The sequence below is a fragment of the Coffea arabica genome, chromosome 7e (genome assembly GCF_036785885.1).
Source record: "Coffea arabica cultivar ET-39 chromosome 7e, Coffea Arabica ET-39 HiFi, whole genome shotgun sequence".
Taxonomy (NCBI): Eukaryota; Viridiplantae; Streptophyta; class Magnoliopsida; order Gentianales; family Rubiaceae; genus Coffea; species Coffea arabica.
Genome location: NC_092323.1, coordinates 41,808,724 through 41,824,792, shown reverse-complemented (window position 1 = coordinate 41,824,792; position 16,069 = coordinate 41,808,724). Strand labels below are relative to the sequence as shown.

The 16,069-nt window shown below is 33.3% G+C and overlaps 1 protein-coding gene across 1 annotated transcript; it reads left to right on the top strand.

Moving 5' to 3' along the window:
• The first annotated feature begins 10,926 nt into the window (after positions 1 to 10,926).
• On the top strand, positions 10,927 to 11,253 carry LOC140011371 (uncharacterized). Its single transcript, XM_072060162.1, has one exon. The coding sequence runs from the start codon at positions 10,927 to 10,929 to the stop codon at positions 11,251 to 11,253; it is 327 nt and encodes a 108-aa protein (XP_071916263.1).
• Positions 11,254 to 16,069: the final 4,816 nt, after the last annotated feature.

Genomic DNA, 16,069 nt, shown 5'->3' with positions numbered 1-16,069 from the left:
CTATGATATATTAAGAGCAAGAATTTAAATTAGCGGATTAGTGCATTAGATCTCGTATTCCGATAATACCCTCGGTATGCAATGTTGTTTTTTTAGCTCTGCATTGTTTATGATAATTGTGGCTATTTATGTAATTCAATGTAACAGCAAGAATGAGTTTTTACTTTAGAAATATAAAATATATTAAACTCAGATTTTGTTAACTTTCTTGAGCAATAATTGGAAAGAAATTGTTCGTAAAGAAGTTTTAGAAATTTCTTTGGAAATCAATTAATTGTGGAGCAAGTAAGCAGATTTCCTTAATTTTCTTGAGCAATAGTGTAAAAAAAAATTTGTTCGGAAAGAAGTTTAACAAATTTCTTTGACAATTCTTTTGGAAACTAAAGAAGATTAGCATATCAATTTCTTGTTCAACATGATTAATTGTTGTGATATTAAGGAAACTTTCCTAGAGGAACTTTTGGAAACTAAAGAAGAATATCTAAAATCTTTTAAGGAATAAAATTGTGAATGAAGGAAATACTTGAGGAAAGGGATTAAAATTAAACGTTTTACAAAAGGAGTAAATCTTATATATACTGACAGTGTATAAACTATTACTGTTAGATCTATGACACATGTATAAAAGTTGAATTTCAAATTTAAATTTTACATAATTGTCATTTATCAAAAATGAGTTCTTGTGGATGAATTTATAAGTTTACTGAAGCTACATTTAGAAGAAAATTTCTTGCCATGCTAGATCAATGTGAGAACTCAAAATCAACTGGCTACCTTGGAACCCAATCTGATGCATTATTGGTGGGCCATGCATGTACCAATTTGGCCGCTTTTTTTATGACCAAATGCGTGTACCAAATTGGACACTTTTTGCAGTCACATCGGTAATTAGATTACAACATTCATGTAATTGTTCTTAAACTAATTGTCTAATTTGAATCATATTGTAAATCAATCAAGAATTAGCTTTGCATTAGTCTTCCTGCTACAATATTGTGGCTAGCGTGTAGCTCTAATTAAACGCTTATAGAGGTACAACTTATCTATAATATATTAAGAGCAAGAGTCTAAATTAGCGGATTAGTGCATTAGATCTCGTATTCCGATAATACCCTCGGTATGCAATGTTGTTTTTTTAGCTCTGCATTATTTATGATAATTGTGGCTATTTAATACAATTATTTAAAGAAATCCTATTTAATACAATTATTTAACGAAATCCATAGTTGTTTAATTCCAGTGGTCACGTACGTCACCATTGCTGTAATTCGACAAACTACATGTCACTCGTAAATCTCTATAGACAATTGACTTTTGCTTACGAATTCCGTGTACAAAAATGCCTTCACAAACATTAATTATTCCACTAAAGTCCCTGACCAATTAAGACCCTTAAACATGTACAAAACTGTGGAAAACCAAATGGTATGTTTTCGTCGAAAAGAAAGTATGTTTTAGTTTCTTTTTGAAACATATGTTTGCAATTATTTTCTTGAGAAAATAATCTCTAATTTTCCGTGCTCTAATGTTCTTGGATATTCTATTATTTTCCATGCTATTTTAGAAGTCTCAACAAACTGTGCATCACACATGTAAGTTGTAAGTTGGAATAAAAAAATTTTTCCTGCTCGAGAATATTCTTTGATAACATATAAATGCCTTGTTGGATTTCTCTTGTGGAAATTACCAACACAGAGTGTAATTGCAAAGAATATTTTCTCTAAGCTAAAGTGCACACGATTATTTATAAGGTTAGTAAGACGTAGACAACAGAGGGAATTTAGAGGAACAAAGATAAAAAAAAAAAAAAAAAAAAAAGGAGAAACCAAAGAAAACTTACCACGTTTCCTTGAAACCTAAGTAAGAATTCGTACTACTACAGGATTGAAAAAAAAAAAAGCTATTGACGGCGGATCCTTGAAAATGCTAAAAATATTGAACACTGTATCATGATTTTAATCCAATTACATTTTGCCGCATCATCAAATGATTCAAATTATTGAAACAATCTAACAATTCATAACTCTCATTCAATAATAAATTTAATTTCATCAATATAGGATCTAAAAGGTACTATAGAATTCCCCTAAAAATAAATATTAACCCAAAAAGAATGCATGTTATTTAGTATTGAATTTACTTTTTAGTACTCTATCACCTCCATCGTTTTACTTTGCCTCCATCATCCTTGTCGCAAGTTCCTCTTATATGATATATCTCACCTTGGGTATTCATCTATTCACAGATTTCTTGAGGTTATTGAATATCGAAATAAAAATATAAAAATTAATTCTCTTTTTTTTGACAAATTCTTTTCTTGCTTATTCACTTATTAAACTGCAGGAAGAATATGAAAGTTACCTTGTTTGCGGTTTATTTGATGGTAGTGTCGGTGATCACAGAATCCAAAGCAGCGCAGAAATTTATCTATAAAAATCATAAATTGGGCTAATTCAAAAAAAAAAAAAGAAATATCCTTTTTGTAGCTTTTGTTTCAAACTTTACATCTAAAAAGTTCTACTTGTATTCCTGTTCATTAAGTTTAACATTCTGAATTTCTATGTGACCACTCGATTGTCCGATTATGGTTAGCAGAAACAGCCTTGCAAGTTTGACTTTGGCAGAACAAAAAGTTAGATGAAATGTTAAAAGGGATTGATTAGTGAAGGCTAACTTGGGCATTTTGAGAAAAATCGCTCTGGTAGAACAAATAAAATAATAGCCAGCCATCAGAATAAGAAATCAACAGCTAGAAGAAACAAAATATTCATGAAAAAAATCTCAAGAATTATAAAGAAAAAGATTTGGAGACAAATGGTTGCTAAACAGATTAAGAAAGGAAAATATGATAATCCTCAATTTACAAATATTAAATTTGCTATTATAATTTTTTTTCTTGTTTATCTCCATTTGGATTAGCTGTTTTTGGAGGGTGTTTGTGAAATATTTTACTGTAGCAATATAGTTGAAAAGCTTTTACTGTAGATAAGGTTATTTTTTAGGTTTTTATTGTATTTTTTGTGTTTTTTAATGTTGTTTTTATGTGTCTTTGAAGTTTTTTTTTATATTTTTTAGATTTTTTTGTTTTTTGAAATTATTTTTGGTGTTTTTGAAGTTATTTTTATTTGTATATTAATGTAACATTGTAGTTGAAAAACTTTGTTTTTTCCAAAAAATCCGCAATCCAAACGGAACAAGAGAAAAAGCTCTCAAGTACATAAGAAAACCTATACTATATACAAGAGATACAAATAGACATAATCAGTTAAGAAAATTTAACAGACAATCCCCATTCCATAGCTATTAGACAATTTTCATGAGTTTCAATTATATTAAAAAAAAAGAAGCAAACATAAAAAGTACGAAATCACTCGCAAGTGCACGTGTTTTTGTTATATGTACGAAATTACGCGTTTCATTTCTTAAAGGAAAATGCATCGACACACGCAAAAGAACAACGACTTCTTACCTAACAAAAGCAAAAGAACGACGACTTCATACCCAACAAGAAGTACTAGGGAACAACGACTTCATAGTTCATACCTAACAAGGACCAAATAAAATAAAATAAAAACCAAAATAACCGGAATGACTTTAGTTCAAAGAACGACGACTTCAGCCCCAAAGTCTACGTTGGGCCAAAGTTTGTAAAATACGTTATCGGTATAATATAAGACATTATATGAAATTTTTTAAAAATACGATGAAAAGTTCTGCATGAAAATATGTGTTAGAAAAAATTATGCATATAAATTTGTACATGAATACTATGAACATATTTGAAAGTTATGGAACTAACAGTATGGATAAAATTACTATATTTTTTGCAGGCTATGATTTACAAATTTAATACCATCTAAACAATCTAAACAATTAGAAGATTTGAGAGAATTTTAAATATTTTGTCAAATCTCTCTATTCAAACGCAACCATGGCTAGCAATATTGGCCGAGTCATAACTGGAATGGAGGAGACCGGTATGATACCGATTCTCGAATTGCAGGTATTACCATATCCGTGACGACTTGTTCTAACTTGATCGATATTGGCTGATTCAAATCCGTGATACATGGTATTAGTCGATATATCCGAATCAACTCGGATATTTTTTAAAATTGTGTTTTTTTTTATATATTTTCTAATTTTAGTAATTTTTTAAAGATATTTTGGAAACTTTTATGCGATATAATGTGCATATCACCCGATATTCAATCGATATGTCGCGACGGATGTGGAACACTCGAAACCGCGACACGACTGCGACCCGTGACAGCAAACCATGAACTCAACCTAAATGAATTCAACTATACATTTGGATGCATTGAGAATCTGCAGATGGATCGGTTATGAACACCATGGATCCAGGGAATAGATCCGAGATAGAGGGCTCCGATTACGATCCACGATAGGCAACTGTGGATCCGCTCACAGATCTTTGGTGTGGTGTTGGCATAAGTTTCTTTTCTTTTCTTTTCTTTTCTTTCCCTTGCCAGCACAAGTACAACTAAATAGTTATAATTCTAATAAAATTAAATAAAAAAACTAATATACATATTACGAGTACCCAAATTAAGACCCTTAATAAGTTTCTTGGGTAATTTATTGATACAGACAATGAATTTCCTGAACTCCGGATTCCTTGTTCCGTAATAAACTCTGCCGTCCGAAAAAAGAACTCACCCTCGAGCTCTATGGAGGATCTTGACACAGGGATAGGTGAACAAGCCAATGATCCTCCCAAAAAACTTGTAGGATCGAAGTGGTGATGGGACTCATCCAGAGCATAAGTGATAAGACACCACTAGTAGTCAACTCTTGGAAAGGAGATGTTGCACAAGTACTACGAGCTTCTAGGAATCTATAATCAAGGGTAGAGTTTGCTCACCATTGTTAGAAAGTGACTTGTTCGAACTTCTCGAGGTATTGGTCATCATGGTGGTATGTTATAAGCCAAACTCTACTGCCAGACATGATCTGTAATGGCAATTTGTTGGTAAATCTTTTAGCATCATAAAAGGCTTGCATCTTTTAGCCTTACAGAATACTTGAAACTCAAATTACAGCATTCGGTATCCAACTTAGAAGGCTAAGCCTTGCATCTTTGAGCGTCAGACAACTTTACCTCCAACCTTCCCGCAGAAACTATTAACATGGTTCAAAGTCGCAGCCCCGGTCGCGGCCTGAACCATTCTACATCGGTTTTGACATATCGATTACAATTTTGGTAAGACCAAATTTTGAAACATTTAATATTTTAAAAATTATGAATAATATTCAAAAATTAACAAAAGAAAATTTGTAAAATATAAATTTGTGAGTTGACTCGGGATGACTCAGGCCGATTCAGTCGAGACTATCCGTATCAGAGACTTCTCAGTCGAGTTCTTGGTAACTCGGCTAAATTCTCGATGAGTCAAGTATCTCGGAGTCATCTTGTCTCGATATCGTATCGGAGGGATCCGTTCCGATGACGACTCGGCCGAGTCATCTCGATCTAAACCGAGACTTTGGACCATGAATTTGACACATAAAGGCACATGATTCTGGTTTAGAGGATATTGATACCTCTCCTTTTTAGATGCCAACAATTTTCATTAATCAAAACTTGCAAGCAATCAAAGCTTAGATGTCAGATGGCAGATTCTGAATTGTCAAATTTTACAGGTAATTAAACAGAGAAACAATAACCACCTACTTGGGAAATGAATTGCATGCTCAATAGTAAATAAAGAGGCCCTGCTAATGGCTTTCTTATTAGTTAACTTGGAGTATCCACCAATTTCTTGTCACCTATTTTGTTCAAGATTTGGCATTCTAGCTGTCCCTTTCTTATCAGTTAACTACATTAAGAAAGAGGCCCTGCTTACCATGCACCACGCAAAGACGAAGACTTCTACTATAGAGACCAAGAGCAAGACCTAGACAATAGGTATTTCTAATCAAGGAATCACTCTATCAAAGTTGTTGTTTTTATCCCTCACTAACATGGTAAAGACCAATCTGGTGTCTCAGAACTTTAGGACCTCTTCTGGTAAAAGCTTGTTAGACTCTAAACTTTCACTTGTTTGGTCAAAAATTTGAGTCGACCTCCATCCTATTTCTTCATTCTTGATTCCGCTTTTTTTTTCTCACGTCTAACACATTGAATGACAATAGTTTGGCTTGCTGCATTCAACCAAAGTACCAAGACAAAAGAAAAGGGTCGGTACCAGGAAAGAGGAGGATTAAATGTTATAGGGGGTGTACTGGAGAGAATTTCTTGCAAATGGACGAATTGAAAGAAGAAAAGGGCAGGGGAATGGGAAATCAGATGTTCCCGTGTTGAGGTGCTCTAAATGTCTTTCAAGTCTGAAGGTGCTATTCTTCGAAAAGAACAGAGAGTCTATACGCAGGCTTTAAAACTGTCATCAATTTGGTGATCATCTGTAGTAATCGTCGCTGATAACTACACAATCAGGACCAGTTTAACAAATGACTTTGAACTTCTTATGGACAATAATATCTCTGCTTTCACTGTCTCAGACCAAGCCCAATATCAAGTCGCCGTGGCATAAGATGGAAATGCAGTACCTTTCTTCATCATATTTCTTCAATTCCAATCTTAGTGTGCTGATTATGCTTACGATCGGCTTACAGGAGCCTGGGATCCGTGTCAGAGTGTTAGAAAGTGAGTGGTTCAGAATTTTCTAGGTATTGATTGATGATGGTGGTAAGTAAGCAGCTAGCTCCACTTCCGGACATGATCTGGAATAGCAATTGGTGGATACACGTTCTAGCAACATAAAAGGCTTACATCTTGTAGCCTTACAGGATACTTGAATCTCAAATTACAGAATTAGCCATCAAACTGAGAAGGCTATAACCTTAATCTTTTTGCTTCGCATAATCCCCCTTGTCCCTGTCCCCCCCAAAAAAAAAAAAATCTGCTTCCCTGTAGTACTAAGTTATCAGTGCATTCTCCAGTATTTTGTGGAGTAACTTTGTTTACCTTTTATCCTCGATATAGCACTCTGCTCCTTGTGGAACTCGATTTGATAGCAGAAACAATTATAAGATCAACAAATTTGAGAATCAGGATGTTCATATTTGACAGGTAAAGCCACATAATTCTGGCATGGTACAGAGGATTTTTATACCTGCAAAAACATAATAGGTTCCAATCTCTGCTTTAGATGTCAGATGCAGTTGTTAATTAATAAAAAATTGGAACTATTGTCAAAACAAAGAGATTCATGTAAAGCCGAATTCTCAAGTTTTGCGAGTAATAAACAAGAGAATTAAGCCTCCGAATAACCTTCAACTTGGGAAAATTGTAAAAGAATATGGTGAATCACCAAGCTCATAGTAATTAGATTAAGAAACAGCCCTGCTTTTGGCCTTCATGGGTTTCTTTTTAAGTCAAACCGGCCGGTCCGTTCCGATTTTATGCTACAGTTGAAATTGTCAAAGAACCGATCAAAACCGTCAAATCCGGTAAACAGGGTCGAACCGCTAATTTTTGGATTTTTAGTTTTCCCTCAATATTTTTTTAAAGTTTTACAACACGCGGCAAGCAAGGATTGAATTCAATACCTTTGCCACACCAGACCAGCATAGTAACCATTGCACCATCACATCCACTTAATCTTTTTTATACCAGATTTATATCAAATAAATCTCCATCTTTCTTTCCTCCGTTTTTCCTGCAAAATCTCATGCTCTCATAACTTTTTCTTTATAATCTTCAACTCTCTCTCTCTCTCTCTCTCTCTCTCTCTCTCTCTCTCTCTCTTCTCTTTTCTTTTGTCACCCCTTTTTAATCAAACCTTTTTAGTTTAATTTATTGATGTTTTCTTCCATCTTGGAATTTTGTTTTTTGTCTATTAAATTGAAAAAAATAAAAAATAATTATTTTTCTTTAACCTCAATAATTATTAAATGTCACAACCACTCACTTTCATCTCATTTTTTTGTTTCTTTTCAAGTTTGCATCTCTATTTTCGATTTTTTTGAGTTCCTCCAAATTCCAAACTCCAAACCTTTTTTTAGGATGCAATCTCTAAATCTCAAAAATGTGAATTAAAATTTAAACTCACAATGTCTAATTTCCATCGATATGAATTTTGTATAATTTCAAAATATTGTGATATTTTTGGGTTGGATTTAAGTTTTTCTTTTTTTTGTAAAATATAATTGAGATTGAGATGAAATTTATTTGTTTCAACTTATAATTTTAAAAATTTATTTTTGAAAATCCAGGTTTTTTGAAAATATTAAACTTTTCATCATATAAAGTTTTAAATTAATCCATTGCATGTCTTATTTTGTGCATATATATATATTTATATAAATTATTTTTAAAAAATATCATTGAACTAGAGTTGAACCGGTCCGATCAGTACCCGAACACTTCACTGGTTCAATTAACTATTCGAGTTTCAAAACATTGCTTTTTAGTTAACTTGGAGCATCTACCACTTTCTCGTTCGCTAGTTTGTCCAGCAGCTGCAAGTGTCCAAGGACAGAGAATATGCACTTAATCAAGAATCTTGTGTCTTTTTCTTGAGATTTTTAATTTGTTTGTAATTAATCTCTCTAGAGGACGGAACGTTAGATTGCTTCACAAAACTATACATGCAGTTTCTTTCATTTGTAATTTTCATTAGCTTGGGACAGTTATTCACTAAAGCTGGAGAAGAAAAGAATAAACTGTTGGATCGTTAAGCCAACATTGGACTTATATGTGAATAATTATGTATTGCAAGCTGTCGATTAAGGTTAAGATCAATTAAAGTGATCAATTGGGTTTGTTTGGATTGTGAATTATTAGAGATATTTTTACTGTAGCACTTTTTGTGATGTGATGTATGTGAGATAAAAAGGTAATTGGGAAGATAAAAAGGTGTGTTGGAAATTGTAATGATGATGTAAGCAAATATATTTTGGCAAATAAACCGCAATCCAAACTTAGTTTGGAATTAATGTATCTAATAGGGTGTGGGCCTTTAATGTGTAGAGACTTATGGGCTCCTATTTCTATGATGGACTGAAATAGGGTTCCAAAAGGTAACAGGAATGTTACCTATAAATAGGGTTATGGTCCCCAGGTCACATGCATCATTCTAGTTGTCGTATTTCCTAATACCACAAAATAACTCTTCCCTGATATCCCATCGTCAGAAAAGATACCAGAGAGAAACTAAAGGGTTCTCTCAAAGGATCGGTAAATACGTGTTGATTTGGAAGGCCACCCCAATATCTTTGGAGATACATATATCAGTTTATCGATATGGATTCAGATACGCTTCCGCTATTTTTTACTGTTAATTTATTTCTTAATAATCGCCATATAGATTTTGGGTTTAATAGGTGATGGTTTTCACCAAAAGTTAAATTTAGATAACCACCCTAACAAATGGTATCAGAGCCCATATGGTTGATTATTAGGAAAAATTTTGAATTTAGAAATTCATAATTTTTGAGTTTTTTTTTGTTCATATAGAACTATGATTAATTTTGGATTTGCTTGCATGGCTAACAAGTTTTTGTTCCGTGATTTTGCCCAAGTTAATATCACTTCACGTTAACTGCTGATTATGAGAATTGTACAATTCGGCAATTTAGAAAGGTACAAATTACTTTTGTTCCGTGGGTTTCCGTGGGTCACTTTACCAAATATGATAAAGAAAGGATGAATTCGTGGGTTCCACCACTATGATGGAAAAGTCTTCATAAGTCTTTCATGGTCATAATTATTCCATGGTTATGGTTTTGATTAGTCAAATACTATTCTGGTCATGATTGGTTGCATATGCTGTAGACTTAAAGTCTAGTGCTCATGGCAGTAGTTAATTCATGGATTGTACTATCTATTGTTTTGGTTAACAATGAATCCAGGCATTTGGTTTTGTTTGAAACTATGACCAAGTGGCACGTGTTTCAAAAAAAAATTAAGTTTCCTTGGCCTAGTTAATTGTTTATTTTGTTTATATCGCTTGAACCCATTTATGGATATGCCTTTGATTATAAAATTAGGACAATTAAGTTGAATTTTTGACTTGTTTCCTTGTTTAAGAGCCAATATGTATATATTTATGTTAAGGAAATTAGAGTTTATTTAATTTAAATGAACCCTAATAAAGTTAATAAGACATTCAAGTCCTACAAAGTCTATATATTAGGCCCATTAAATATGCAGTTTTATAAAATACTTATGGATTTCAAGAGAATTTTTTTTTTGGGCTTGAATGATAATTTTGGATCAAATTATGGATATGGGCCTTTTGGTCCAATAAGTCTTGATCCAATTGACTGGTTTGACCAGGTTCGGCCACGTTTTGATCAAAGTTGACCAAAGTTGATTTTGATTAAAATTTTTATTTCTTTTGGATAATTTTAAATTTGAATATTGGTATAATTATATATATTTTGGAATAAATTAATTGAAATAATATGCCACCAAAGTGACCTCTATTATGAAAATTATTTTATTTTGAAATATAACTAGTTAGGTACTTGTAGTTTTATGAATATTGATCGGCCCAAAGGAAGGTCAATATTTAATAAAATTACAGGTGCACTTGTGGTAATAAATACGTGATAATTATTTGGTTTTTACATGTGATTTATAAATTGGCCCAAAGAAAAATTTATTTCTGACATGTTATTATTATCAGTATTTATTACTGTACCAAGATATCACTCAAAAGTTAATAGTTTTGTCCAAAGAAGAAATATTAATAGAATATCGATATCTTGAGATGGAGTTACCTTTATTTGAATTTATTATTATTTTGATTTATATGAGTATAGTTTTAATTATTTTATATTTTCTGTTCAGTTGCGAATGATCTTACAAATATTACTTCCAACATCAATAATATTCCGATGTTGAATGACACAAAGTTCAAGTCCTGAAAAGAAAATCTCTTGATAGTACTTGGAGTAATGGATCTCGACTTTGCGTTAAGGATAGATTCTCCACCGCCTCTTATAGATCAGAATACCTCTGATGAAAAGAAAAATAATGAGAGGTGGGAGAAATCAAATCGCTTGTGTCTGATGATCATTAAAAAGGCCGTTCCAGAAGCATTCAGGGGAACAATGTCAGAAACGACTATAACCGCTAAAGAGTTCCTTCAGGACATTGAAAAAAGATTTGTCAAAAATGAAAAGGCTGAAATTAGTATGCTCTTGACATGCCTAGTTTCAATGAAATATAGTGGTAAAGACAATATCAGAGAGTATATTATGGAGATGTCTCATTTTGTTTAGAAATTAAATGCACTTAAGTTGAAACTCTCTGAAGAGTTACTAGTGCATTTGATTTTAATATCTCTTCCTACACAGTTTAGTTAGTTTAAGGTGAGTTACAACTGTCAAAAGGAGACTTGATCTCTAAATGAATTCATCTCACATTGTGTAGAGGAAGAGGAAAGGTTGAAGCAAGAGCAGACAGAAAATGCCCATTTGGTGTCAACCACTAATAATAAAAGTAAAGGACTTAAAAGAAAGAAGGAAAAAGAAGCTACAGGTACAGCGCCACAAAAGAAACAACAAAAGAAACCAAATGATCAGGGAAAGAATAGTTGTTTCTTCTGTGGAGTTAAAGGGCATCAAAAGAAGCATTGCACCAACTATCACGCTTGGCGTGCTAAGAAAGGTATGCTTCTTAACTTGGTTTATTCTGAGATTAATTTAACTTCGATACCTAAACACACATGGTGGTTAGATTCTGATGCAATAACTCACATCAGTGTGTCTATGCAGGGTTGCCTGAATTGCCGAAAGTCTAATGATAATGAAAGATATATCTACGTGGGCGATGACAAAACAGTTCAAGTTGAGGCAATTGGAGTTTTTAGATTATTGTTAAAGACCGGATTTTATTTGGATCTCCATGAGACATTTGTTGTACCGTCTTTTTGACGGAATTTAACTTTTATTTCTGTTTTGGACAAATTTGGTTATTTTTGTTCATTTGGAAATGAAAATTTTGAATTGTTTCATGATTCAAAATTGGTTGGTTCTGGTTCTTTAATGCACTATGATAATCTATATTTAATTAATATAATTGGCTCATTTAATGAATCTCTGCATCTGAGTACTAGAGGAGTAAAGAGAAAATTAATCAATGAGAATTCAGTCGCATTATGGCACAAGAGATTGGGACATATCTCCAAACGGAGAATGGAAAGACTTGTGTCAAATAAAATTCTCGACCCCTTAAATTTTACAGATTTTGATGATTGCATTAACTGTATAAAGGGGAAACAAACCAATAAAAGGAGAATTGAAGCCAATCGGTCTTCAGACGTCTTAGAACTTATACATACAGATATTTGTAGACCATTTTTCACATCTGCTTGGAATGGTCAACAATATTTTATAACGTTCATAAACGATTTTTCAAGATATTGCTACATATATCTCATTTTTGAAAAGTCACAGTCACTGGACGTGTTCAAAAAAAATTTAAGGCTGAAGTTGAGAATCAACTCAACAAAAGAATTAAAAGCGTCAAATCTGATCGTGGTGGTAAGTATTATGGTAGATATGACGGTTCAGTGAACAACATTTATGACCATTTGCTAAATGTCTAGAGGAATGCGGTATCGTCCCACAGTATACTATGCGGGGTTCATCCACTATGAACGGTGTAGTTGAAAGACGAAATAGAACGCTTAAAAACATGGTAAGGAATATGATATGTCATTCTACCTTACCAGAGTCACTCCGGGGAGAAGCACTTAAGACTGCATCATATATTCTTAACAGAGTTTTAACTAAAACAACTATCAAAATTCCTTATGAACTTTGGACTGGGAAAAAATCCAGTTTAAAGCATCTACATATTTGGGGATGTCCAGTTGAGGAAAGACCTTATAGGCCTAATGAAAGGAAACTGGACTCAAGAACGATTAGTTGTTATTTATTAGATACTCTGAAAGATCCAGAGGTTACAAGTTTTATGATCCCACAGCTAATTCAATTTTTGAGACAGAAAATGCTTGATTCTTTGAGGATATCGAGTTTGGCGGAGAAAATACAGTAAGGGACATTGTCTTTAAAGAGGAATATATTAATATTCCCACAGGTGTCATTGCTCTTACTCAGGACCCTATTCCTGAATTTTATCATGGCATGACAAATCAAGATAATATCGAAGAGCAAACTGTTATAGAAGAACAAACTCTTCCTCTTCAAGAACCAGTGCCATTAAGAAGATTCACTAGAGAAAGGAGAAGTGCAATGCCAGATGATTACATTTTTTTTCTCCAAGAACATGAGGATGATTCTGGATTGATGGAAGATGATCCAATCAACTTCCATCAAGCCATGAAAAGTTCAAATTCTCAAAAGTGGATCGATGCCATGAATGAGGAGATTAAATCCACGAAGGACAATGATGTTTGGGATCTTGTCCCATTGCCAGAAGGTGCGAAACCCATTGATTGTAAATAGATATTTAAAATCAAGAGGGATTCGAAAGGCAATGTGGAAAGATACAAAGTTCGTCTTGTCGCTAAAAGATTTACACAAAAAGAAGGTATCGACTATAAAGAAACCTTCTCTCCAATCTCTTCAAAGGACTCTTTTAGAATTATCATGACATTAGTGGCACATTTCGATCTTGAGTTATATCAGATGGATGTAAAGACAGCGTTTCTCAATGGTAACATTGATGAGACAATTTATATGGTGCAACCAGAAAACTTTGTATCAGGAGATCCCAAAAAATATGATTTGCAAACTTAAAAAAATTCATCTATGGGCTCAAACAAGCGTCTCGACAATAGTATTTCAAATTTCATCAAGTGATCATCTCATTTGGTTTTGAGATGAATTTAGTTAATAATTGTATATACCATAAGTTCTGTGGGAGCAAGTATATTTTTCTGGTATTGTACGTTGATGACTTTTTGCTTGCCAGCAACGATATTGGTCTATTGCATGAAACCAAGAAATTTCTAACTAAAAATTTTGAGATGAAAAATTTTGGTGATGCATCTTTTATGTTAGGCATACAAATAAACCGTGATCGCTCTCAGGGTATTTTAGAACTATCACAAAGGGGCTATATCGAAAAGGTTCTTAAAAGGTATAGCATGCAAAATTGTAAATCAGGTGACACTCCTGTGATTAAAGGAGACAAATTTAGTCTTGAGCAGTGTCCTAAGAATGCTTTTGAGGAAAGAGAGATGCAAAAGATTCCTTATGCCTCAGCAGTAGGGAATCTAATGTATGCTCAAGTATGTACGCGTCCGGATATTGCGTACATTAGTGGGATGTTGGGTAGATATCTGAGTAACCCTGAATTAGATCATTGGAAAGCAACCAAATGGGTCTTAAGGTATTTACAGAAAATAAAAGACTACATGCACACGTATCGGAAGTTAGATGAGTTAGAGATCATTGGGTATACTGATTTCGATTATGTTGGATGTCAAGATACTATGAAATCAACGTCAGGCTATGTGTACTTGTTGGCTGGAGATGCCATATCCTGGAAGAGTGCTAAACAGTCCCTCATAGCTTCTTCCACGATGGCTGCAGAGTCTATAGCTTGTTATGAGGCATCCAATCAAGGAATTTGGCTGCAAAATTTCATCATAAGATTACGTGTGGTGGATAGTATTGAAAGACCATTCAAATTATTTTGTGACAATAAGTCAGCAGTCCTATATTCCAACAACAACAGGAGCTCGATGAAATCTAAACATATAGATATCAAGTTTCTGACTGTTAAAGAAAGAGTACAGAGTGGACAGTTATCAATATAGCATATCGGGACAAACTCCATGGTTGCGAATCCGCTTACTAAGGGATTGCCACCCAAAATGTTTCATGAGCATACTGCTCATATTGGTGTCGTATTAAATGATGTACAGTTTTAGTGGGAGTTTGTTATTTTAAATGCTCTTATGACATTTTTCGATTATTAAGGATTTGAGGATATTTATGCATAAATAAAGTTTAGATTTATCTACATTCTGATTTTGGTATGGTTTGATCTCATGAAAATTTAAGGTGGATCAGTTGGAAATAGGCATGTTTTGATCACATTACATGAAATTTTCATGCTACACATCCACATAATGATTCATGTCATTCAATTATATCGATATATGTGACCATTGATGGGTCGAGTTACGAAAGTGTAACAAAGACCGCTTTGATCCTATGTTGGTATGATTGATGGACCGAATTGGTTGCAAATACATTATGATAATAACAGTAAAGTTGAGCTCATACGGTTAATTGCGAAACATAATTATAAGATTACAAATATAGTCCAAGTAGGAGATTGTTGGATCCTTAATCCAACATTGGACTTATATGTGAATAATTATGTATTGCAAGCTGTCGATTAAGGTTAAACCCGATTAAAGTGATCAAATATAGTTTGAAATTAATGTATCTAATAGGGTGTGGGCCTTTAATGTGTAGAGACTTATGGGCTCCTATTTCTATAATAGGCTGAAATAGGGTTCCAAAAGATAACATGAACGTTACCTATAAATAGGGTTATGATCCCCAGGTCACATGTATCATTCTAGTTGTCGTATTTCCTAATACCACAAAATAACTCTTCCCTGATATCCCATCGTCAGGAAAGATACCAGAAAGAAACTAAAGGGTTCTCTCAAAGGATCGGTAAATACGTGTTGACCTGGAAGGCCACCCCAATATCTTTGGAGATACATATATCAGTTTATCGATATGGATTCAGGTACGCTTCCGCTATTTTTTACTGTTAATTTATTTCTTAATAATCGCCATATAGATTTTGGATTTAATAGGTGATAGTTTTCACCAAAGGTTAAATTTAGATAACCACCCTAACATAAACAGCAAAGAAAAATGTCTAGGGAAAATTACTTTTGTTGGACTTCCAAAAATATTGCTAAGTTGAAGAATGAAAAGTTTGTACTTACTGCAAAACAAGAATGATGAACATAAAAACAACATTTTGACAGGTTTTCAGATTGTTTCTTTCGGCTGATATATGCAGCTATTTCAAAGTGTCTATTTCAAATAAAACAGGGACTCAATATAACAACCTTCATGCAACATATAAAACTGCTGT